The sequence below is a fragment of the Hemitrygon akajei genome, chromosome 14, assembly GCF_048418815.1.
Source record: "Hemitrygon akajei chromosome 14, sHemAka1.3, whole genome shotgun sequence".
NCBI lineage: Eukaryota > Metazoa > Chordata > Chondrichthyes > Myliobatiformes > Dasyatidae > Hemitrygon > Hemitrygon akajei.
Window position 1 is genome coordinate 100,208,900 of NC_133137.1, and position 26,547 is coordinate 100,235,446.

Below are 26,547 nucleotides of genomic sequence, written 5' to 3' on the forward strand. Positions count from 1 at the left end.
AGATGTACCAGTTAATTGGTCATTGCAAATTGTCCTGTGATTAGACTAGGGTTAAATTGGGGGATTGGACTATGAGAGCCCAACAGCAAACAAATAGTTAAATAAATAACTTCTCAGCAGTTAGAACCTAGCACAGGAATATATGAAATAGAAGCGGAAGATGGTTATTTCACCCCTAGCTCAAACATTCATGAGTTGTTTGTAGATCTTTAGTCTTTTATCCTGCACTGTCCCTTTATTCTTTCAGACACTTCATCCGAGAATTTGGCCTGCCAGATGCACAGCGGACCACCACCCAAGAGAGTGAGACCATACTCACCAGTACTCTGTGCCGCCCAGTGAGATTTGGAGACTCGCAAAGGATCTGAGTGTCCGACACTGTCACAGTGCATGGTTTCTCTCCTATGAGGACAGTGTAGTTCAGCTTCATATTACCAGCAGCCACCGAAGGGATGAGGTTTCGGCCCTGGGGTTTAAGGAAACAAGCAGAGTGAGTTGGACTCGAGCATCAAGAGGGTCAGGGATGTGTCCCATTCTTTCTACCGCCCTTGTTGAAATGAACAGCCTGGGGGAAGGGGGGCAGTTCATCCTTTGCCCTCAGGTTGTTAGCCACACTCAGGTCACGGTGTCCTTTCCAGTGTAAGTCTTGCTCCCAACACTTTGAAGCAATTACAGAGCCTGTCTCAATGGAGGAGACAGATCAGAATTAGAATCCAAATTGGGGCAGCACAGTGGTGTAATGGGTAGCACAACCACAGCGCTTTACAGTACCAGCTATCCTGGTTCACTTCCTGGTGCTAACTATAAGGAGTTTGTACAGACTCCCCGTGACCGTGTGGGTTTCGTCTGATTGCTGCACTTTCCTCCCACAGTCCAAAGACTACCGGTTGGCACTTAATTGGTCATTGTAAACTGTCCTGACATAAGGCTAGGATTCAAATCAGGAGATTGCTGGGTGGCCTGGCTTGAAGGGGCAGAAGGGCCTATTCCACACTGCATATCAGTAAAAAAATAGATGAAAAAAATAGCAGAATTGATTGTGGTTTGGAGCCAAGCATAAAACACAGGATAATTCCATAACAGGCAACACAATAGCAACCAACGGATTATAAGACAATAGTGCAAACAGCCATGAACAATCAGCAATTAGCAGAACGATCACTTATGCAAACATCAATAATCAAACTTAAATAAATGAGAACATGTGAACAGACTCAATAATTATCAACAAATCAAGGAGTGCAGGAAAGATCTTTTCATGCAGGGACGGTTAGGGACATTCTTCATACAAAACGTCCAACACCAGAGGACATGCATTTAAGATGAGAGGGGGTCGTTTCAAAGATGTGAGGGGCAAGTTATTTTACACAGAGAGTGGTGGGTGCCTGGGGTCATGATGGAGGCAGATACATTAGGGACTTGTAAAAGACATTTAGATAGACACATGAATGTGAGAAAAATGGAAGGTTATGGGCATTATGTAGGCAGAAGAGATTAGTTTAGTTGGCCAATGGATGACTAATTTAATTGATTTGTTCCAACATTGAGGGCTGACGGGCCTGCTCCTGTACTGAACCGTTCTATGTGGGCATAACTACATCATCAGTACGTACAATGGTTGACTGTGAATGAGGTGTGGTGGTGGGTTGAAGAGGGCTAGCCATAGATTGCAGGAAGATATGGCTGGAGAAATAAGTGATTTCAGATACTAGAATCTGGAGTGAAAAATCAAACTGCTGGAGGATCTCAATGGGTCAGGTAGTCTCTGTGGAGGAAAATGGACAGTATTTGGATGCGACCCTTCACCTGGCCTGAAAGTTAGAGATAGTCAGCATAAAAAGGAGGGGAGCAGAAGCTGACAGGAGATAGGTGGATCCAGGTGAGACAGGCAGGTGGCAGAGAGAACATCAGAGATGCTGGGAGGTGACAGGTGGAGGCAACAAAAGACATCAGGAGATGGAATCTGAGAGGACGTGTGAAACCAAATAAGGGAGGTGGGGTGGGCAGATGGGAACAGTGGGAGGAGTGTGTGGGTGATGGACAGATGAAATGGGTAGGGGAGGGGAACAAAACAGGGTGATGCGGATTTAGGATATGTTTTGAGAAAACTGAAGAGAGAGTGCAGAGGAACCGAGGTGGAGCAGGTTACCTGAAATTGGAGAATTCAATGTTCACAACTTTGGGTTGTGAACTACACACAACGATGAAAACCATTTAAATTAACTGAATTAGCTCAAATAAAATAAAACAGGTTTTCCATGCTGCTGGCTCTTCGGACACGAGACTGTTGTGCTTGTTCCAGACTCTCACTTGCTACTGCTCTGGAGGGTCACCTGCCAGTGTAGAATTACGGGTCCTGGGCCAGCAGAGTCTGGGCTAGATCCATTCCATGTGTCAACTTCAACTTTTTCTTTCCTGGTTACCTCCCTCAGTCATTCCCAGCTCCCTTCCTCAGTTCTTCCCTCCTCCTACAATGCGCGGGATAGGAAGAAGCTGCAGCACCTTGTAAACTCAGCCACCTCCATCGTGGGCAGTGACCTCCTCACCATCAAGCTGCCACTCATCATTAAAGACCCTCACCATCCAGGACATATCCTCTTCTCATTGCTACCATCAGATAGAAAGTACAGGAGCCTCAAGACACACACTCAACATTCCAGGAACATTTTGGAATGGACAATGAAGCCATGAACACTAATTCACTTTTTGCTCTTTTTTTGTACTGCTTCTAACTCTTGTTGTAACTTACAGTAAATTGTTAATGTATTGCACTGTACTGCTGCTGCAAATGACAAATTTCATGATGTACCATACATCAGAGATAACAAACTTGATTCTGATTTTTATTCTGAAGCCTTTAAAACACAGTCTCACTATCATCTGGACAAGAGAGCCCTGTAGGAGGTAGAAAGCAAAGAATCCGGGCTGCATCACTGTGAGGAAGTAGACCTTGTATTGACCGACTGCATCATGGCCTGCTATGGAAACACCAATGCCTTTGAACATAAAATCCTACAAAAGGCAGTGGATTCAGCCCAATGCATCACAGGTAAAGCCCTCCTGACCACTGAGCACATCTACATGAAACACTGTTGTAGGAAAGCAGCATCCATTATCAAAGATCTTCACCACCCAGGCCATGCTCTTTTCACTCTGTTGCCATCAGGTAGAAGGTACAAGAGCCTCAGGACTCACACCACCAGGTCCAAGATTAGTTACCATCCCTTAAACATCAGGCTGTTGAACAAAAGAGGATAACTACAACTGTCTATTGAGATGTTCCAACAACCAATGATATCACTTTAAGAACTCTTTATCTTTTCATTTCTTGCGCTCGTAATTTATTGCTATTTATTTATATTTGCAATTGCACAGGCTACCATCTTCTATCCTCTACTCGACCTTTCATTGATCCTGTTTACAGTTACTATTCTATAGATTTGCTGAGTATGCCCGCAGGAAAAGGAATCTCAGGGTTGCGTGTGGTGACATGTATGTACTCTGATAATAAAATTGACTTTGAACTTTGAATTTTCCATCCAGCTGGTGAAATCTCAGGCCAGTAACTTGGATTCCTTACCTTCAGTATGATGGGAGACCCAGGCTTTAATTCCAAAACACCTGTGGTGCTCAGGGGTTCAAACACAGGGTTCGGGTAGTAGATAAGGTTTGTGTTGTTGTAGATCAGTAATGTCTGCACATTGTCCAGGATAAATCCAAACTCATCAGGACGCTCGACGTTGTCTGTCTGCTGGCTCTGACTGATAGGCAGTGGTGGGGCCTGACACACCATGGTTGACGCATTATACACCTCACAGTCCTGGCAAAAAGAATTTAAAAAACATCTTATTTCTTTTCTCTTTGCCTTTCTTGAGTCACATTAAGATCACAGTGTCCAGGGTTTCAGAGGATCTCCTTTGATCCTATTCTGAAAACTTCTTCAAATGGCTGAACGTCTGTTGGGAGCGAGTCTGGTATTCTTATCTCTCATCCTTTGGTCTACGGATTAAAGATTAAATATTAGCTTTACTTATCACATGTACATCAAAACATTCAGTGAAATGCGTTGTTTGTATCAAGTCATGTCAGTGAGGATTGTGTTGGGTAGCCTGCAAGTATCACTGCACTTCAGCACCAACATGGTATGCCCACAACTCACTAACCCTAACCTGTACATCTCTGAACTGTAGGAGGAAACTGCAGCACCGGGAGGAAACCCACGCCATCAGAGAGAACGTACAAATTCCTCACAGACAGTGGTGGGAATTGAACACCAATCTTACAGCTGGCACTCTGAAGCATTATTCCAACTGCTATGCTCTGCCCCTTGATGCTGATCAATTCCAGCATCCGTTCATTGAAGCTTCAGGTGACGTGCAAGATTAACACACAGAAGTTATCACCTGCTGTACATTCAGGTCAGGGAGTACCAGTGCCTGGTTAAGTGGACCAATATTCATCTCCACCATTGAATTAAAATAATTATCACAACTTTATTATATATTTTAATAATCCTAAAAAAAGAGTTGCATGTATATCGTGTCTTTCTTGTCCCTTTAAGAGAATCTAAGCTGCAGACATTTACAGGTATGATTAGTGCTGTGGTGTCGGAAACACAAGAGTCCACAGGATGGCAATGTAAACACAATAGACAATCTGCTTTTGTGATGTCAGTTGAGGGATTAATATTGGGCAGGATTCTGACAAGATGACTTCTGCGCACGTTCAGGGTCTCGGCCCAAAACATCGACTGTCTACTCTTTTTCCATAGATGCGGACTGGCCTGCTGAGTTCCTCCAGCATTTTGTGTGCATTGCTTTGGATTTCCAGCATCTGCAGATTTTCTCATGTTTGTGATAATACTATTACTACGAAGTCTCTTTGAGAGATGCCTACCCTGAAGAAGTTCCCATCGATGGGAGTTCAGTGAAACGCTCTCTCACTGTTCCCCCTCTGTAATCTCTGCTGCCTTCCGACTCTTTGACCATGTGCATAGCCAGACCCATTACCAGAGCCACGTATACCTTTCACTAATCAGCTTCCCAGCTCTTTACTTCACCCCCCCCCCCCCCCCATTTCACCTTTCACCGGCCACCTTGTACTTCTTCCTCCCCTCCCAAACCTTCTTACTCTGACTTCTCCCCTTCCTTTCCAGCCCTGATGATGGACCTTGGCCCAAACTGTCGACTGTTTACTCTTTTCCATAATGCTGCCTGGCCTGATGTGCCATTCTATCTCAGCTGATTTATGATCCCAATCTCTTGCCTTCTCCCAGGAACCTTATGTGCCCTGACTATTCAAGAACCTCTCAACCTCTGCTTTAAATATACTGAGTGACTTGGCTTCTACAGCAGTCTGTGGCAATGTGGTGAGAGTGGGAATGTCAGGCTTTGGCTCAAAGGAAGCTTCGACTTGGAAGAGGCGTTGGCTCTCTAAATTGTCCAGTCAAAACTCTGTTAAGTTTCCCTTTTCTCTTATTGTGTCAGGGGTACTTAATGTAGTTTAATAGACTGCTGTGTCTTCTTCATGCCGGATGTTGGATGACCTGGAAGACCCAGCGTCTCACAGGAAACTACATCTGCGTGAAGTGCATCCAGCTGCAGCTCCTTGAGACCCTGTTAGGGATCTGGAGCAGCAGCTGGATGACCTTTGGCTTGTAGGGGTGAGTGAGGAGAGCACTGATCAAAGTTACAGGGAAGTAGTCACCCCAAAGTTGCAGGAGGCAGGTAGCAGGGCGGCTGTCAGGAGAAGGAATAGGAAGGTGAATAGGCAGTTAGTGCAGAGCACTCCTGTGGTCACTCCCCTTGATAATAAATATACCGTTTGGATGCTGTTGTGGGGAATGACCTCCCAGGGAATCCATGGAAACCAGGTTACTGGCACTGACAATAGGTCCCATCCTGAAGAGAGAATTTAGAGTGCTAGGCAGAAAGCTGAGAAGCAGGACCTCCAAGATAATAATTTCTGGGCAGCTACCCATGTCAAGCACCAGAGAGGGTAGAAACAGAAAGATTTTGCAGATAAATGTGTGGCAGAGAAGCTGGTGCAGGGGGCAGGGCTTCAAGTTCTTGGATCATTGGGATCTCCTCCGGAAGAGGTATGACCTGTTCAAAAGTGATGGGTTGAACCTGAACCCAAGCAGGTCCAATATTCTCGCAGGCAGGTTTGTTAGAGCTGTTGGGGATGGTTTAAACTAATTTGGCGTGCGGGGTGGGGGAGTTGGTGGTGAACTGAAGTGAAGGGACTCAGGATAGGACAGATGGCTAAAAAAGCAAAGATAGCATGCAGTCAGACTGTCAGGAAGGACAGGCAGATGATTGCAGCCAGCAGGATGAGTATCAGTGCAATATGGATGCAGAATCAAAAAGGGTAGCAAAGTGTTATATCTCAGTGCATGGAGTATAAGAAATAAGGTGGATGATCTGGTGGCACTTTTACAGACTGTTGGGTATGATGTTGTGGTCATCACTGAATTGTGGCTGAAGGATAGTTGTAGTTAGGAGCTGAATGTCCAAGCTGAATATCCCTTGTATCGGAGGGATCGGAAGGTAGGAAGAGGGGGTGACATGGCTCTGCTGGTAAAGAATGGCACCAAATCATTAGAAAGATGTGACATTCGATCAGAAGATGTTGAATCCTTGTGGGATGAGTTAAGAAACTGCAAAAGGTAAAAGCACCCTGATGGCAGTTATATATAGGGCTCCCAACAGCAGCTGGGAGGTGGACTACAGATTATAATGGGAAATAGAAAAGGTGTGTCAAAAGGGCAATGTTATGAAGGTCATGGGACATTTTAACACGCAGGTAGAAAGGTTGCTGTGTAGACCAGGTCATTGGGTGGTGAAGGCAGAGATTGATAGGTTCTTGACTGGCCATGGCATCAAAGGCTGGGGAGTGGGGCTGAGGAGCGGAAAGAAAGGATCAGCCATGATTGAATGGCGGAGCAGACTCGATGGGCCAAATGGCCAATTAGGCCAAAATGTCCAATTCTTCCTGCACCCATGTCTTATGGTCTTGGTTAGGCAGGGCACCAAAGGTTACAGGAAGAAGGCAGGAGAATGGGGTGCTGTTCACATGGAGTTTGCATGTTCTTCTCTGCATGTTGTGGTGTCGTCCCACATCCCAAAACTATGCAGGTTCAGATGTTAAGAAGCTTTCCCCAGAGGTCAGGCAGCATCTATGGAAATAAATAAAGAGTTGACATTTTGGGCCGAGAACTTTTCATCAAGACTAGTGACTGTTGCACATTGATGTGGACTGTTGATTCATTTCCACAGATGATGCCTGACCTGCCAGTATTTTGTGTGTTTTTGCCTTGGATTTCCAGCATCTGCAGACTTCCTCTTGTTTGTGATAAATTGCCCCTGGTATGTTGGTGACAGGTCGCTTTTGGAAGTAACGAATGAGATCTGTGGGTGGGGGGAATAAAATGGGTTAAGGTATTCGTAGTGTAAAAATGGGAGCTTGATGTTCAGTGTAGCCTTGACAAGCTGAAGAGCCTATTTCCCTTTTGTAACTGTCTGCGACTAGCTTCCATTGAGCAGCCGGATGCTTTACTCTGACCTAAATGGACCGAGCAAAGGGGAATTAATACACCAATCTCCACCGTAAAGAGGTGGTAATTTCACAGTAACAGAAGATCACATCTACAATGAGTCAATTAGGAAACTGGCAGCTCTCCTGGCTGCAAATGGGAGCCTCGATTATAAATAGATTCCAGGAAATATTGATAATGATGGAATAGAAGTGAGTTACAACACTGGACAAATGAGCAAGAAATTGGTTTCATTGCAAATGCAGGCAGGAGGTGCCGGTGCTATTTGCCTCAAGTTATGTTGCAGCTAGTGGACCAACAATGTAATTATACTTGAAATAAACACTGGGTGTCCCAGCAGAGCTTAAAGGAAGGCAGGTGAAATGGGTTAACACGGCAGCAGATGTAACGCACGGAATATACAGCGACACGATCACGCCTAGGGCAGAGTAACTGTAAATGAACTCGGACCAATCCATAAATGTCTGGGAGAGATTCTGCAAAGATACTGAATGCCAGGCCTGATATCAAACCACATCCATCAGCTCAAACACAGAACTAATGAAATCTACTTAATAGAAGCAGCTAGCTGGGCCTTGGCAGCATGCTTATTCGAAAATTGATAGCAGTGATTCGAACCGAACAAAATCACTACCCCCCCTACCCCCTCCCCCGACTAAAGGGTGAAAGCAAAATACCGCAGATGCTGGAAATCTAAAGTAAAAACAGAAAGTGTTGGAAAGACATAGCAGGTTGATGGGCACAGTATCGTGACACTATTACAGCACCAGCGACATGGGTCAATTCCCACCACTGTCCGTAAGGAGTTCGTATGTTGGTAAACATCCATCATCAAGGACCTCCACCACCCAGATCCTGCTCCCTTCTCTCTGCTGCCATCAGGGGAAAGGTACAGAAGCCTCAGGACTCACAGCACCAGGTTCAGGAACAGTTGTTAACCCTCATCCATCAGGCTCTTGAAGCAGAGGGGATAGCTTCACTCAACTTCACTTGCCCCATCACTAAAATGTTTCCACAACCTGTAGACTCACTTTCAAGGACTTTTCATCTCATGTTCTCAATATTTATTTATTTATCAATTATTATTATTTCTATTTGCATTTGCAGTTTGTTGTATTTTGAACACTGATTGAATGCCCAAGTTGGTACAGTCTTTTATTGATCCTGTTATGGTTGTTATTCTATGGATTTATTGAGCATGCCCACAAGAAAATTAATCTCGCGGTTGTATATGGTATCATATTCATACTTTGATAATAAATTTTCTTTAAACTTTGAAGGATTTCAAAGTACATACAATATGTGTTACCATATCCTATCTAGAGATCTTTTTTTGTGGGCATTTACAGGGAGAAAAATATATACAATAGAATTTTATGAAAAACTACACAAGAACAAAGACTGACAAATACCAGTATGCAAAAGAAGACAATCTGCAATTAAAAATAATACTGAGATGGCTGAATTGAAAAGAGTCCTTGAAAGTGAGTCTGTAGGTTGTGGAATCAGTTCAGAGTTGAGGTGAGTGAAGTTATCCATGGTAGTTCAGTAGTTGTAGGGTAATAACTGTTCCAGAACATGGTGCTGTGAGACCCGAGGCTTCTGCACTTTCTGCCCAATGGTAGTATCAAGGTGAGGGCATGGCCTGGATGATTGCTGTGGGGGGGGGGGGGGGAGTGGTCTTTGCTGGTGGATACTGCTTTTTTTTGCCAATGCTCCCTGTAAATATACTCAAAGGTGAGGAGAGCTTTTGGACTGGACTCTATCCACTAATTCCTGTTTTTTTTTCATTCCTGGGCACTGCTGTTCCCATACCAGGCTGTGACGCAAGCAGTTAGGATACCCTCCACTCTGCATTTGATGCTTTGTTCTCCATTCATGTGACCTCTCGCAGAGAACATCTCAGGTGTGGTAGCAGAGTCACTGGATAAGCAAACCAGGCTCCTTTCCTTCAAAGTCAGGAGTGAGCCACGTGAGGTTAGGATAAAGAACTGACACTTTCATTCTCCCGTTTACTTTATAGATTGTAGATTTACTTTAGTTAACTGAATTTTAAAAACTCACATGCATTGATGGGATTTGAAGCCTATAGTCCTTTTATTTAATCACACTGTGACCTCCTCTTAACCGTCCTTTAAAATAGATGTGCAATAAGAATGGACTTTATGGACTGGCCTTGATGCCTACACTGGTTAAAAGCCACAGCCACATGTTGCTGACAATCTGAAGCTATCTCCCAATGGACCGAAAGTCACCGCATGTATTTGGCATCACTGAGAATCCTTAACAGGAATTTTCCAACATAAAGAATGGTTACACTTCAACGGTTGTAAAGCACTTTGTAAAAGACATCTTGAGCAGAAGGACTGATATAAATGCAACTCTTTCTCTCTATTTAGTCCCTGCAATCCAAGGCCTTAAGCCAGCTGACATGAGCAGCCTGTGGCAATGGAGATACGGATAACACCTCTGAGTTTGTGGGATGATATTAAGGTGCTGTGGAGTGAAGGGGAGGTCAGCGTGCTGGAGTGGGCCTCTCTCACTTTCCCTTTAAGAAATGTACTTTTGAACCAACTAAATGAACTAGAGATTGAAGGATTCAGCAAGCTTGACTCTTGAGAATGGAGGTACAGCCGGGGTGGCCATCGCTGGGGCCGGAGAGCAGGACGTGAACCTCTACTCAGCTCCATTAATCCATGCCGATTATAGCATTGAACCAGATTAAAATGTTGGGGTCCAGCAGAAAACCAACTGGTGTTCAGCTGCCTGTGTTTGACCCACCTCCCTCTCTCTCACTATTACCATCAGGCGGGAGGTGCAGGAGTCTCAGGCCAGGATGTAATTCAGCAGCAGATGATGCCCTGCAGCCATCGGGCTCCTAGACCAGCTTCACTTGCCTTAACACTGAGCTGACCTGGCAGCCCGTGGACTCGCTTTCAGGAACTCTGCAGCTCATGCTCTGTGTATTACTCGTCTACTTTCTTTGCACTCTCTTCAGAATTCTCCCTCCTGCTTGTCGGTCTTTGATGTTGTATGTGTTTTTTTTTGTGGATTTTGTTGTGCTTCTTTGTTTCATGGCTGCCCGCAAGAAGACAAATCTGAAGGTTGTATATGGTGTACACACTTTGATAATAAACGTACTTTGAACTTTAATGTAGTAAATGATCACCTCTGACCTCAGGCTCATGAAAGAGCAGGAGCATCACTAGTGGTAACACTGCTGAACTATTTAGCCATCTACTCAGGGAAGGATGAGATGAACCAGCCTCGACCAAGCGTTAGGGGCCTTATGGCCAACTAGCTTGTTCACATTTGTGGATCGGTGCAAAATGTCGCATTAGAACTCCCCAGAAATACAATATAATAAAAAGATCATGCTAACCAATTTGGATTGTATCTCTTTTTAAGCTAGAATGCTTTACAAAAACAGTTTCTGTAAATAAAGATAGCAATCAATTACATTTTTTTTCTTTTTCTTTATAATATGTCTAACATGTTCTCAGATAAAATGTTCCATGCTTAACAATAATTGATCCACACATGGCTCGGATCCCAGGGCAATAACAGTGCTCACCCTCCGTCTCCCTGCAGCTGTGGAGTGCTTTGCTGAAGAGAGTCATCAGAGACAGGCGCTGTGCCTTTCAATTCTACCAAATTTAAAATTGCTCTGTAATCTTACAGGCTATTTACAACCAATTTGGGAAATTGCATGGATGGCCATCTTCAGCCACTCAATACCTTTAATGCATCAGCTGCAAACAATAACCTCCCTTGGCAGAGCATGCTCTTAAAAGTCTCCCAGGAATTCTGGGCCCAGCTGTTTTTATAGAATATCACAGAATCAATAGCAGATCTTCGGCCCATTGCCCCAGTGCTTGCTATTTGAAAGAGCCATCCAGTTATCCCATAGACCCATCCTTTCTTCACCCTGCCAGCAAGCATGGAGTTGTCAGAGTACTTAAGCTGATTATTGACTACAGGAGGAAAAAGCCAGACGTCCATTAGCCGCACCTCATAATGGGAGAGGGTTAGTAACTTTAAATTCCTTGCCATTACCAAATCAGAGGATCTCCTGGGGAAGTGCAAGTGTCATCACAAAGAAGGCACGACTTGCTTAGAAGTCTGTGTCACCAAAAACTTCGACAGATTACTATGGATGCATAATGGAGAGTATCCTAACTGGCTGTGTCATGGCCTGGTACGGAAACATTAATGCCCAGTCTATCACAGGCAAAGCCCTCTCCATCACTGAATACACTTACGTACACGCAGCACTGCCAGAAAAAGCAGCAGCCATTATCAAAGACCCTTACACCCAGGCCGTGCCCTTTTCTCACAACTACCATTGAGCAAGAGGTACAGAAGCCGTAGGTCCCATACTACCATCGGGTTCCTGAGCTAGCATGGATAACTTCACTCACTGCAACTCTAAACTGATTCTACGACCAAGAGACTCATTGTTTACCACTCATATTCTTCCAGTATTATTTTTATGTGCATGGTTCGCCTTCGTTTGCACATTGCTTTTGTCGGTCTTTGCCTGTTTATGTACAGTTTTTCATTAAATTCTATTGTATTTCTTTTTCTCCTGTAAATGCCTGCAAAAAATGAATCTCAGGGGTCTATATGGTGACATGTATATAGGTACTTTAATAATAAATTTACTTTGAACTTTGAAATTTATTTTGAACACTACCCAACAGGTACGATCCCTACGGGAGGCTTGTTAACAGGGTAATGGCTTTTGCTAATTGTTACCATCAGTAAGGAGGTACAGAAACATGAAGACACACATTCAACAATTCAGGAAAAGCTTCTTCCCCTCTGCCATCACCAGCCCATTCTCTCCCCTAATCAGTGCAGTGAGTGGCAAAGTCTGCTGCTCCATTTTAACAGCCTCCCTCCCACCACCGACTGATTAGGCTAGCGGGGAGATATTGGGTGGAGGGATGGTAAGTTTCCTGTTTTACTTTGCCTGTTTGATGATGGCTAATCTTTTATTATAATCCCACTTCCCTGGTTTCCCTTAATTTCCAAAAATCGGTTTATTCCTTATCAGAGGTAATTTCTTATCTCCTTAATAGGTAATTATTGATCAGAATATTGGAGGGCAGTTGTGGGATGAGTATTTCCACATACTTTTTATAATTCCATTATGGGACATTTTATAGATCCATTTGAGCAGATAAGTAAAGCCTCGGATTAATATCTCATACAGTAGTTGTTCCTTTCCAAGCCTTGTGGCACATCGGGTGGCAACCTTGCCTAGCATTTTTGTCTGCTTTTTGTTATGAGGCCGAGTTGCTAGTCTGGAGCCGGCCAGGTTTGAACCAGGAACCACTCGCCTCGAAGTGAGGTGCGGATGCCACTACGCCGCCGGCCGGCATGCAGTACAGAGTCTCAGTGAATCTTGTGCTCGTGTATCTGGACACTGCTTGCACACTCAGCAGTCCAACTGGGCCTCTGCAACGGCAATCTGTAAGTTACAACTGAACAGCTACGGAGTGATTCAGTAAACTGTGATCTACTTTGTGTACTGGATAATTGCTACTAAAGAGGTTGGGTGGAACTACAATTAGAGGGCATGGGTTAAGGGTGAAAGGTGAAAGGTTTAAGGGAAACTGAGAGGGTCATGAGTGTGTAGAATGAGCTTCCAGCACAAGTGGTGCATGCAAGCTCAATTTCAACATTTATGAGAAGTTTGGATAGGTACAGGGATGGTGGGTGTATGGAGGGCTCTGGTCCCATTGCAGATCGATGGGAGTAGGTAGATTAAATAGTTTGGCATCGACTAGATGGGCCAAAGGGCCTGTTTCTGAGCTGTACTTTTCTAAGACTCCATAAGGTATATATTAGCTTTATTTGTCACATATATATTAAAACATCAAAGCACAAAGTGAAGTACATTGCTTACATCAAATCTAATCAGTAAGGGTTTTGCTGGGAACAACTCGCAAATGTCAACACGCTTTTTGACGCTAACATAGCATGCCCACAATTTGCTAATCCTAACCCTGACTGTATGTCTTTGGAATGTGGGAGGAATTCGATTACCCAGAGGAGACCCATGCAGCTACAGGGAGTGTGTACTCTTTACAGACTGTGGCGGGAATCGAACACTGATCAGCGATTGCTGGCATTGTAAGGCACCACACTACCAGGTCACTCTTTAATTCGACTGGGCCTCAGTAACAACAATCTGTAAGTGATAATTAAACAGATATTTAACGATTTCGTACATGGTGTCCCACTCTGGCTACTCCGTAAGTGCTACCGTTACCTTACACTTGTACGTTGCCAGATTTCCCAGGAACTACATCCTTATAAAACATAGGGATAAGATATGCAGCCCTTTGGGTCTGTTTTGCCTGTAACAAAAACACAACTGGTCTTTTTGCCTCAATTCCACTTTTCAGCCTGATCCATAGACCCCAACCTTGTACGTCCACGGCCAAGAGCTCTGACACCCCAGCTGCTGGGTGAGTTCATATCGGTGTTGCAGAGAGCCCGCTGAGAAGATGTACTAAAACTCACTTCACCCCTAGCCCAATTTTCCCAACAATACCTACGTTGACCATCTCCACTCCATTCAGCTTGGCCCGGATTTTAGGATTCTGAATGATGTCCAGGTTAGTCCCCCATACTGTCATCGGCGTGCTCCCACTGAGAAAAGGGACAGAAAAAGAAGCAGCTCAAAATCTATCATTAACACAGAGGCAGCTACATTTTCACACTCTTTCAGGCGTCACTTACAGACAGCTTAGAACAGCTTCTCCCCTCCGCCATCAGATTTCTGAACAGACAATGAACACTACCTCACTACTTTTCTCTCATTTTGCACTACTTATTTAATTATATATATATTTATTTTAATTTATAGTATATTTTATGTATTGCATTGTACTGCTGCCACAAAACAACAAATTTAACAGCATATGTCAGTGATAATAAACCTGATTCCAATTCACCAGACACTGCACATCACTTGCTGGTTCTGAGAAGTTACTGAACCACCTTCTCAAACCTCTCCACTTTTATGTGGTCCAAGAGCTCCAGGACTTTAATCCCATTATGAAGGAGCCAATCCAAGCCCGGATATTGCATGAATTTAAATTTGGGATTCCGCTGTGGATCTACGTCTCATAGATTACCGGACATCTGTCAACCAATAGCAAACAGACTCACAACATCGTGTAAATTCACTCAGTCCATTATCTACTTCAAGTACATGGCAAATAACAGCAACTTCCTTGCTTTGAAAAGTGCACAGTGAAGGATGGGTACATATAAATTGTGGACACAAAAGCAATCTTTAATCACTCACAGCAGAGTTTACACTGAGTTTGTTAATAGAAATCTCTAGTCATTCAGATTCAAATACATTTATTTATCATGTGTACATTGCAACATACAGTGAAATGTGTCGTTTGAGTTAACAACCAACACAACATCAGGATGTACTGAGAACAGCTGGCAAGAGTGCCATCACAGTATTACAGACAAAATGCTGGAGGAACACAGCAGGCCAGACATTTTGTGGCCATGAGTTCAGTAGGGCAGGAGTAGGCAGAAGCAATGGATCTACCCAGACATCGTAGCATGCCCACAATGCCTGGCAGAACGTCATGAGTAACAAAACAACAACAAAGCAAGCCCCTTTCCTCCCTCACACCCACCCACAAGGACAGCCCTCCAACTCCAGGACAGGCCTCTAGGCCTCACAGTCCCCCAACTCCAAGACAAGCCTCTGAGCCTCCAGTCTCCAGGCTTTAGCCATCAGGTCATTTCCAGCCTTGCTGCACTGTTATCAGTGGTTTTCATTGTGTATCAGGGGAAATAATATCACTTTCAACAGGAAGACCTGCATCTCTAACTCATCCATCGGCCTGAACAGTGGACGGTAGGTTCGTGAAGGTGATGCCCTTGAAACAACAACAAAACAGTGATTTGTGTGTCATTGCATTTGTTATTAGTGACTTCCATCATTTAGCTCAATAGGAATGGGATGATGCGAGGGAAAGGGAAACAGACTTGACTCTTGGAAAGTGCCCCTACCCACCAAGTCCTCAACATTGCTGAGTCCTGATGAAGGGTCTCAGCCTGAAACGTTGACTGCTTTTCCTCACCATAGACGCTGCTTGACGTGCTGAGTTCCCCCAGCATTTTGTGTGTGGTACTCAAAACTGGTGGGTTTTCTTGTTCAACCTTGATGATGGTTTGTTGTTCCTCTCTGTGCCTTGTGAGGCATCGCGTGGCAACCTGGCCGTTTCCTTAGCATTTATCTGTTATTTTAGGAAGCTGAGCTGCTAACTTGACGCTCAATCTGGCACGGATGGAAAGTGTGCAAGGAGCCGGCCGGATTCGAACCTGGTGCCTCGAAGTCCGGTGCTGACGCCACTGCACCTCCAGCTGGCTTTTAACAACAGTGGCATCCTCAAACCTCAGCTCTTCCTCGATCCTCACCTTGTCTACTTCTACTGCTACGCTCACTGTCAACTGACAAAACCAAGGATGGTGCAGGATCATGGGACTCTGTTAACGAAGGACACCACCAATATGATAATCCAGGAGATCCCCTAACAATGCAGCAAATCTTAGGGTATTGGGGCACCACAGAAGCGTAGCAGTTAGTGTAATGCTATTACAGCTCAGGGCAATGGAGTTCAGAGTTCAATTCTGACGTCATCTGTAAGGAGTCTGTACAACCTCCTTGTGGAATGAGTGGGCTTTCTCTGGATGGTCCAGTTTCCCCTTACCATCCAAAAACATACCAGTTAGTAGGTTAATTGTTCATTGTAAATTGTCCTGTGATTAGGCTAGGGTTAAATCGGGGGTTGCTGGGCAGCACAGTTTGAAGGGCCGGAAGGGCCTGTTCCTTGCTGTATCTCAATAGATAAATAAATATAAGTGGAACACACAAACCCAGTGGTCTTTCTGTAAGAGTTCCACAAATACTAGAAAATCGGCAGATGCTGTAACTCCAAAGCAACACACACAAGATGCTGGAGGAACTCAGCAGGTCAGGACGCATTATGGAAAAGTGTAAACAAACGGTGTTTTGGGCCGAGACCCTTCATAGGACCCTTCTTAAGTCCTGCAGAAGGGTTTTGGCCCAAAACATTTACTCTTTTCCATAGATGCTGCCTGGCCTGCTGAGTTCCTCCAGCATTTTGTGTGTGTTTCTGCGGGCATTATAGGGCAAACTGAAGCATGGTTCTCATGCATTTCTGGCGACATTGATGAGGCTGGAAGGCAGGCAAAAACTTACACCTTGTATGACAGGCCATCACCCTGGAGGAAGTAACTAACACAGAAGAGCTGTTGAAAGGCTGATGCTAGGAGTCCTGACAGGGACTTGGTGAGATTATACTGGCATTTCAACATAATTACCACAGGGCCTCGGCTTGAGAAGGCAACGGACAGATTGTCTGCAACTAATTTAAGGAATACAAGCAAACCTGTCAGAAAGCAAAAAAATGGCAAGCTCCTCGTCAGAGCCAAATGGCAGCAGAGGAAGAGGGAAAACAGGGAAAACAAGGGAATGGGAAAAGAGAAATAGGGCATAGCAGAGGGAAACAGACAAAAAGATGAAAAGGAGTTTGGGAGAGACAGAGAGAGAGAACAGGAGAGAAAGACAGAGAGAGAGTGAGAGAGACAGGCAGAGAGAGAGCGAGAGAAGGAGGGAATGAGAACACAGGCAGACAGAAAGAGAGGGAGAAAGTGAGAGTGGGAGAGAGACAGAGAAAGAGAGGGAGGTCTAAAGAGAGAAAATAAACAATAGAAGAATGTGGAAAAATGCAGGGAGAGGATAATTTACCAGGTTTTCCAGTCGGATATCAGCCAATCGAGAAGAATCAGGAGGTGTGAAAGAGCATGAAAGAAGGTGAGGGAGCAAGGAAACGAGGGAAGGGAAAGAGAGAATGGGAAGAAATGGGATAGTGGGAACTGTAATGAGAGTGGAGAGGGACACTGGCAGTGTGGGCAGAAAATGGGGAGAGAGGAGAGCAAGGAGATAGGATGATGGAGAGAATGAGAACAAGAGGCAGAAGGCAAGAGAGATGGAGGGAAGTGGGAGAGACAGAGAGAGAGAGAATGAGAGGGAGAGGGAGCAAATTAGAGGGAGAAAGACAGAGAGAGATTAGAGAGGGGAAAGAGGAAAACAGAAATGCAGTGGGAGTGAGAAAGAGAGAGAGAAAGAGAGACAAAGGAATGGAGGGACAGGGAGAGAACAGACTCAGACTGAGTATTTATTAAAATGGTTAATTTTCAGATTACCATTCTGACAGAACAACATGCCCAAGGGGTTATCTCATCCTCTGTCCATACAGCTGTGCAATTCTAGCATGTTCAATTTGATTTTCACATTTCTAACCTTCAAAATGATCACCCAATGTGTGGTCACACTGACAAATACACACTCCTTACCTGACGATACTCCAGTCTGGTTCAATCTTAGTGATGGTGGGATCCTCCATGTATTCAAACTGCAGTTCCTTCTCAATCCTCGCCTTGTCAACTCCGACCATTACACTGATGTTACCTGGGCCTTGGGGTGCAGAGGTGGAGTTACACACAATTGCCCAAGCAAACCGCCTGACAGGTAGGAAAAGAGAGGGAAAAATCAACAATAAATTACGATGATGCAACTTTATAATTTGCATTCTTTAAGATGGGAAAAAAACATGAATGGGAGATAGGAGAAGATGGAACTATGAGCTTGGTCAGGGAGGTGGAGGTGCGAGAGGCACAGGGGCCTAGGCAAAGAATTACAGAGATTCCACCTCAGCAGTTGAAGGTATTGCCATCAATGTGAAAAATTAGAGGTTACAATGTACGACGGAGGGAGGTTACAGGTGTCAGGGTCACGAGTGAACTCAAGGGCAGTAATCGCAGAGAGAAACACAGAAAACCTCATTCAGAGTTTCACCAGACCAAGTAAAGATGGGTTGGCATGCTTCCTCCCTCTCCTGAAATACTCCCTGGAGCACATCGTTAATCAGGACCAATCACACAGCCCTGATAGCCAGACAAAGCAATAACCCCCAAAGACAACAAATACGACACAAGACATTAAATATACCGTGCTAATTAAGTTATCCCAAATTGAATAAAAGTGATAAATGCAAGGAGAGCTTAACAATGTTCATGATCCCAAATGAAATAGCCGCAAAACAAAGTGAAAAACCAGAGCTAGTGCAAAGACAAACAATTGGACACAAAAGGTAAACGATCCAAGGAACAATGCATACCCATGAGGTGACACTGAGAAAATACAGCCCACATATAAACTGACAAAAAGTCCTTTCTGTTTTTTAAAATAACGACCCCTGGTTATAACAATAGGGCTAGAGGGCGGAATGGAAGAAGCTGCAGAATGCCAGTGAGCTTGGATGAGAATTCTACAAGCGGAGTGTTATACCTGAGCTAGAGAGAACTTACACCAGGTGCACCAGGTGATGGGCTTTCTTTCCTGTTAGTCAGGTCTGAGACAGACCCAGATAGCATACAAAGAGCCATGTTCATTTGCAGTGTAGTCAATCAGACAACTCCTAATGCAAGCCTTCCACTTGGAACAGACATGCAGGATCACAGGCTTGCCCAAATTGGCACACAACACACCACACACACACACACACACACACACACACACACACAAAACACACACACCACACACACACACACACACACACACACACACACACAAAACACACACACAACACACCACACACACACACACACACACACACACACACACACACACACCACACACACACACACACACACACACACACACACACACACACACACACACACACACACACACACACACACACACACACACACTTACTTCCCGATGCATGCGGTCCCACCTATTAACACAGAATGATCATACAGCCAGCTCACACTGCAAACACAGTGGAACATAAAAGACTTCAGTAACAGCTGCTTGTATCAATATAACTAAAACCCATTTTATATTTTGTTCATCATAAGGAACATCACTCTAACCTAACACTCACACAGAGCTGGTACCATCGATAGACTTGTTTGGTTTCTCAGACTCCCATGTAAATTAGTGACACGTTCAAGTTCAAGTTGAATACATGAATACAGCCAAACGAAACAGTGTTCCTCTGGGGGCCAAGCACCGACGGGAGGGGCCAGCCCCCAATCCAGTGGCACACAGCCAGCTCTGGCGACTCCTTCCTTAGTGGACATCACAGGGGATGCCAAGGCATCAATAAGCTGGCCTGCTCTAGAACTGAGGGCAGGCTGCTCCCCCCGGCGTCGGTCTCGCCAATGAACCGGTTAATTGGACTCGCAGTATTCTACATGACCGATCTTCACAGGGTCTTGCAATCCCAACAATAACGTCCAAGACAATCACCCTCGTCCACTGGTTCGTGCTCCACTGACTGCTGCTGTTTCATTCTTCCCTGGGTGACTGAAGCAGGTTGCAACACCATACACAACAAGACCAGCTCTATCACTGTCCAGCAACTCGGTCGTGGGGTAACCCTCCAGTACTCCATGCCTTTTAAAACCAGCAGTGACTTGCGATCATGTAAAAGATGTAAAGGACGAACAATCACACCTCTACTTAAACCCAGAGAGGCCACTATGAGCGAGTGTGCCACCATCTTACTGGACAGGGCAAGGGTTAACTTAATGTGTTTAAAGAAGGTGTACAGTCAACCAACACAGGTAAAGTCCCTGAGAGGACAGCTTCCCTTTGCCCAGCATGCAAGAAACAAACTTACTATTAGACCATTATTTTACTAACTCTGAGATATCATTGGCTATGAGCTTGTTGTTCCTATTGGTTGTTACTACCTGTATTACTCTTGTGCAATTTGTCAGTCATGTTGCAAATATGGAATTTGTCCAATCACAAGGTTACCAATTGGTCAATATCTGTGTCCAACTTGTCAATTTCTGTGTGCAAACTTCAGAATAATTTGGTGACAAGGGCCGTGTTGTTCACCTTGTGCAGAAGTAAATAAAGTGTGATTGAGAAATGACTGCAAATTTTTATAGTCCAGTTAAACAGAGACAACACGCGGGCATTACCTATGAAACACACAAGGCCGTTGGCCAAACAGAACTGAGACATTGCTGCCGGCATCCAGGTTCCTGCCCCTGATGGTGACCGTTGTACCCCCTGACACTGGACCTTGGTTGGGTGTCAAGTCTGTTAGAGTTGGGAGCTGAAAGAAATAGAGTTTGAAATTACAGCGTCACAATCAACAAGCATGTACAGAATATTATTTGTGAGTTGAGATGTAGGGGCAGGTAAGTGAGCAAATGGAATGGAGAAGAGTTTGGGGATCTCCTTGCTCAGCCACAGTTGCACAGTATATTATATTTTGCAGTCTAAATCCCAATGTTTTATTCCCTCTTGGGCTCATTTGGCAATATATTTAGTGATTAAATCTGCACACAAATTAGCTGAAGAAAGTTGCTGGTTGATTTTAGCAACAGTACTAGATATACAAGACATGACATCTTTCATCCTGTTTATGGTCACCATAACTTATATACTGCTCTGTAGGTAATTACAGTCAACCTCTGCATTACAGAGGGCATTGCATTACTAGAAAACTGTCTGTATTGTGAAAGCCTTGTCATTGGTGCATGTATCAAGTTAAAAAAATCATGGTGATTATCCTCGGACTGTGTTGACACAACATTACGCATTTCACTGTATACTTCCACCTACACGTGACGAATAAAGCTAGTCCTTATCTTTTTCCCACAAGAGGACACACGCGTTGAGTGAAAGTAACTACAACCTGTTAGACCAAGCTTTACACGATGGATCAAAGCCGGGGCCATTTCAACCTCCTGCCTCACTCACCACAAAGCTGTACAGCTGTGTTGACTTTGCCGTGAACTGCTCCTTGCATTCATCCACACAGACCTTCACGAAGCCAGCATATTGACCATGACGGGCAACGTCCATCTCGCACACAATCCTTCAAAGAGATAGAACATGGTTTAAGATTGCACTGTCCTGGAAATGTGATCCACCATTTAATAAAACCATGACTGATCTGACTATTCCACATTCCCACTTAACCTCGGTCACACAGTTCAATAACAATTCACCTACTTCTGCCACTCTTGAAGACTCTGTCTCCACCACCTCTCACAAATTTCTACAGATGTACCATGAAGAACATTCCAATTGGTTGTGCCACTGTCTGGCATGGAGGGGCCACTGCACAGGATTGGAAAGAGCTGCAGAAAGCTGTAAACTCAGCCAGCCCCATCATGGGCACTAGCCTCCCTGGCATCTCTGACACCTTCAAGGAACAATGCCTTCAAAAGGTGGCATTCATCATTAAGGACCCCCATCACCCAGGACATGCCCCCTTCTCATTGCTACTCGTTGTAGGTACAGGAGCCTGAAAACACACAATAAACGTTTCAACAACAGTTTCTACCCCTCTGTCATCAGATTTCTGAATGGACAATGAACCCGTGAACACTAACTCGCTATTTTTTTCTCCTTTTGCACTTCTTTTATATGTGTAAAAGTTCTACAAACTCCGAAACCTGAGAGGAAGAAATTCACCTATCTCTGCCTTATATGGGCAAACTAACTTTCAATCACTTCTGGACTCTACCACATCTGTAAACCTCCTTGCCACATTTCAACAGAAACACCTTCCGCCAGAGAGATACAAAGCACAGTACTGACCAGATTTTCGCCATAGATGTTAACTTTTGGAGTGGTTGAAGCGAACAGAATGGGAAGCGAACAGAGGGTAAGTTAACAGGTGAACATATCGGATTGATTACGAGAGTGTGGCAAGTACGGATATGGCCAATTGATCACGCAGTAAATCGATTGGGCCTCTTTGTGCAGGACTCTCTCTTTTTTTGCACGGATTTTTGAGTGCATGTTTTCATCTCTGTGGGCTTGGTTTGACTCTCCCACACTGTTGGTTGCCTAGCGTATACCGTTACTAACATGACTCAATAATAACGTTTAATCATACTACTCTGTCATCATTCTTGTGCTGAGGATACGTAACAATATCCTTTATCAACTTCTCAGTCCCACAATAATAGAATTTTAATTCCGTAATACTCCATTACTGTTCTCGCCCTGTGGATACGTAACAATAGGGCGTCAGGAGAATATACTGCGCACAGTGTGAGGAGGAGAAGGCTGTGTCTGGTTACCACACCATGCTGTCTGATCACACAGACACAGTTTCCACTTGCCAGCCCTCTTGCAAAGGAATGTTTAAGTAAGTCTTACTGTTCGGCAGGGATGTATCCATCCTCTAGTGGGATACAATCAACTTCAGCCACATGCACGGAGCGTTCAATCTCTTCGAATTTCAGGCCCAGATTTTCCCCATATATTGTCACTTTTGTTCCACCTTCCCTGGGCCCACGTATCGGCACAATCTGCAAAGATATAAAAATATCTTCTTATATTAATTAAACAATCAAAGACAAAGCTGCTAACTCAATCTGACATTTCATAATCTTCGCTGGTACATGCCTCGGATAAACCAACTTCACAGAGTACAGTGTGAACCTAATAAAAGAAAATCAAAATACCAGTCTGATTTGTCCATGTGTGCACCTGCAAAAGCCAAAACAAAACAGAAAATGTTTCAAATTGTCAGAAGGTCAGGCAGCATCTATGGAGTGAGACACATCATTAATGTGGCAAATAGTCCATCAGCAAAAAGTGATAATGCTCCAGACATTCTGACTCCAGAGCCTTATAATCCCAGTCTCTGGGAAAGTTCCCTTATATTTCTCCTGTGGTGCTGACTGTCCTGCCATAGATTTGCAACATTTTATACTCTATTTGAGTTTCCAGAATGTTTTGTTTTTTAAATCCTCCTCTTATGTGACTATCAAATATTGATGAACTGTTCACTACCTGCTGTGGTTTATGAACACACATCATTGTTGTCTTGTATATATGGGTAGGTTGTGTATGTAGGAGAACAGAAGAGAGAAGTAAGGGAGAGAGAGCAGGAGGAAAGGAAAGAGGGAGGGAGAGAGGGAGAGAGAGAGGGAAGGAGGGAGGGAAGGAGAGAGGGAGGAAGAGAGGGAAAGGGGAGAGAAAGGAGAAAAAGTGGGAGGCAGGTAGGGTGTGAGAAAGGGATGCAGAGAGATAGGGAAACGGGGGGTAAAGGAAAGAGATAAACAGGAAGAACAACAATTGAGAAAGAGAGAGGGAAAAGGAAAGGGGGGAATGAGATGAAGGACTCCATGATATTTATTGGTTATTTATTTATTGTTATTATTATTTTTTCTTTGTATGTGCACAGTTTGTTGTCTTTTGCACATTGGTTGTTTGTCTTGTGTGTGGCTTTTCATTGAATCTATTTTGCTTCTTTATACTTACCGTGAATGCCTGCAAGAAAATGCATCTCAGGTCGTATATGATGACCTATAGGTACTTTGATAATAAATTTACTTTGAACTTGGGAAAATGTAAAAGCTAAAGACTGAAAGAAGAGGAAAAGGAAGGAGGAGGTTTGTGGAGACTGAAGAGGACATTGAATTGACAAGAAGCAAGATTGAGGTGATATTGCTTTAACTGAAAAGTAAAGTACTAAATAACTATGTAAGTCCTGAACTAGGCAATTAAATTTAAAAAAGGAAAATGCACAAGAAAAAGTACCACGAATACCGAAGTTTAAAACATTTGCCTCTCCGCTCCCATCCCTTTCCACTTATTCAGCATTGTATTCCAACCAGCACAATGGTGCTTTGGTCACAGGTGTGTCTCTCCTTATGAAAGCTCCCCATTATTCACTAATCTCTGTGTATGCATGTTTTTTCTTAACTCACACAGAAGGAACTAGCTGGGTCCATGACTGTAATTTAAAACAGGGATTAAACTCGTCAAGTACAAAGAGCATCTCAACTATTGAGTTTAAAAGACCACTTCTGAGCTGCGGACTATGTGTCAGCCAATCTCTCAGGGATTACAGTTACTGCACAGGTGCTGCACGAAACATCTCTTTTGCTGTCACCAACTCCGTCTCTTCAGAGGCCAAATGTGACATGCAAAATATTCTTCCTGCCTCTCACTGGAGGAAGGCTGCAGATGATTACTGAGTGAGCTTCTGTTGAGGGCAGGTGGAAGGACTGCTGAAAGAGGCCTCGAGATTGTGTTTGCCCTCTTTCTAGATCACCTCACTACTTCATGCAGATGGAAGTTCAGTTGCACTGAGGTAGAGGCTTCCAAAGTGATGAGAAATAAGGAAGGGGTAGAATGAGGATATACAAGTTCTGCCAAGAGGAAGGGTTCTCGATCTGGGACAAGATGAATGTCAAAATATTTCCAGGAAAATGACTTGAAATAGTAAATTGTCAACACTCTGCACTATTTACCTGGGTACAAGTAGATGAAAAGGTTGTGGGAATGGTGTTAGGAATAGCAGAGGTTGGAAAACTTTTTAATCCCATCACACCCATCCCCATACAGACCTGGATACAGTGTGCACAGATCAAAATCCCTCATCACACCACGTCCCAGCACAGGGAACTTTGCCCACAGATTTCTCAAGGAAATATTTTGGTGTCTCACAATCACAGCAAGGAGGTAGCAGAAAGTCAGTATTCAGCTCTTTCCTTCCATCTAGCCACACAGTGAGATTGTGGCTGCTCTATGACCTAGCTCTATTTGGTAAACTCATACATTTATCATCTCCCTTCCTTGCACCACTCACACCCCTCTTTACATTACTGACACAGCAGTGGAAACTTTCAGCAGTTTCAAACTCCTGGGAGTGCATCCTGCACAAACTCTCGTGGTCCTAGAACACATCCGACACAGTCAACAGAGCTCAACAACATCTCTACTTCCCGAGGAAGCTGGACTATGCAGATCGACACCCATGACCTTCTACATGTGCACCGCTGAGAGTATCCTAACATGCTGCTTCGCCGTGTGGTCCAGGAACAGCACTGCAGTGGACAGGAAGGATTCACAATGAGTAGTTAAAACTGCCCAGTGTATCACCGGCACCGAGGACATGTACACAGAAAGATGCCGGAAAAGGGCCAGTAACATCATGAAGGACCCCACCCACCCTGCTCATGGACTGTTTGTCCAACTCCCATCAGGGAGGAGGCTCACATAATATCAGCACCAGGACCACCGGACTCAGAAACAGTTACACCCCCAGGGTGATCCTCCACCAACTAATCCACCAGCACTACACTATCATTTCCAGACAGTCACATTATGTGCAGTAACTCACATAATGTGCCAAGTATCACTTTATGGACAGACAGTCAGTGTATGTATATGAGCTAAGCTTATGTATTTATATCTGTTGTATTCTTTATGCTTATTGTTTTTTTTTGGGCTGCATTGGATTTGAAGTTACGGTAATTTCACTCTCCTTTACACTTGTGTATGAATGATTGTCAATAAACAATCTGGAATCTGGACCTTGCTGATTTTTACAGGGCAGTTTGACACTTAAATGTGCTGAACCATAATTTAGGAACAATTGCGTGTAATTAGAATAAAGGTTACCTCATCCCACCATCTAATTCAATTTGAGTCATGGCTTCACTGGGCTGAATGAATTTGACAGGAGAACCTTGGACATCCTAGGACTGGGCACATGCCATGCTTAGACATGACCAGAATCTTTTTCTGAAGAGTATATTTAAAGCAGAGGTTGACAGGTTCCTGATGCGTAAGGACATCAAGGGTTATAGGGAGAAGGTAGGAGAATGAGAGGGAAATCAAATCACCCATGACTGAATAACAGACTTGATGGGTCGATAGTTATTACCCCACAACCATCAGGTTCTTGAACAAAGGGGATAACTACACTCACTTGCCCATCCATTGAAATATTCCCACAACCAGTGATCTCGCTTTAAGGACTCTTTATCTCGTTTATATTTACATTTACACAGCTTGTTGTCTTCTGCACTCAGGTTGATCTTCCATTGATCCTGTTATAGATAATATTCTACAGATTTGCTGA

The 26,547-nt window shown here is 44.1% G+C and overlaps 1 protein-coding gene across 10 annotated transcripts in view; it reads right to left on the minus strand.

Moving 5' to 3' along the window:
- Positions 1-26,547, minus strand: part of plxna4 (plexin A4) — a 712,781-nt gene that overhangs the window by 111,762 nt on the left and 574,472 nt on the right. For all 10 annotated transcript variants that reach the window (XM_073066781.1, XM_073066783.1, XM_073066775.1 and 7 more), the window contains exons 13-19: positions 22,827-22,978; positions 21,414-21,531; positions 20,627-20,763; positions 17,981-18,148; positions 14,125-14,218; positions 3,581-3,820; positions 320-466 (exon numbers count right to left, since the gene is read on the minus strand). In XM_073066781.1, the coding sequence (XP_072922882.1) occupies positions 320-466; positions 3,581-3,820; positions 14,125-14,218; positions 17,981-18,148; positions 20,627-20,763; positions 21,414-21,531; positions 22,827-22,978 (1,056 nt within the window). The remainder of the gene's footprint in view (positions 1-319; positions 467-3,580; positions 3,821-14,124; positions 14,219-17,980; positions 18,149-20,626; positions 20,764-21,413; positions 21,532-22,826; positions 22,979-26,547) is intronic.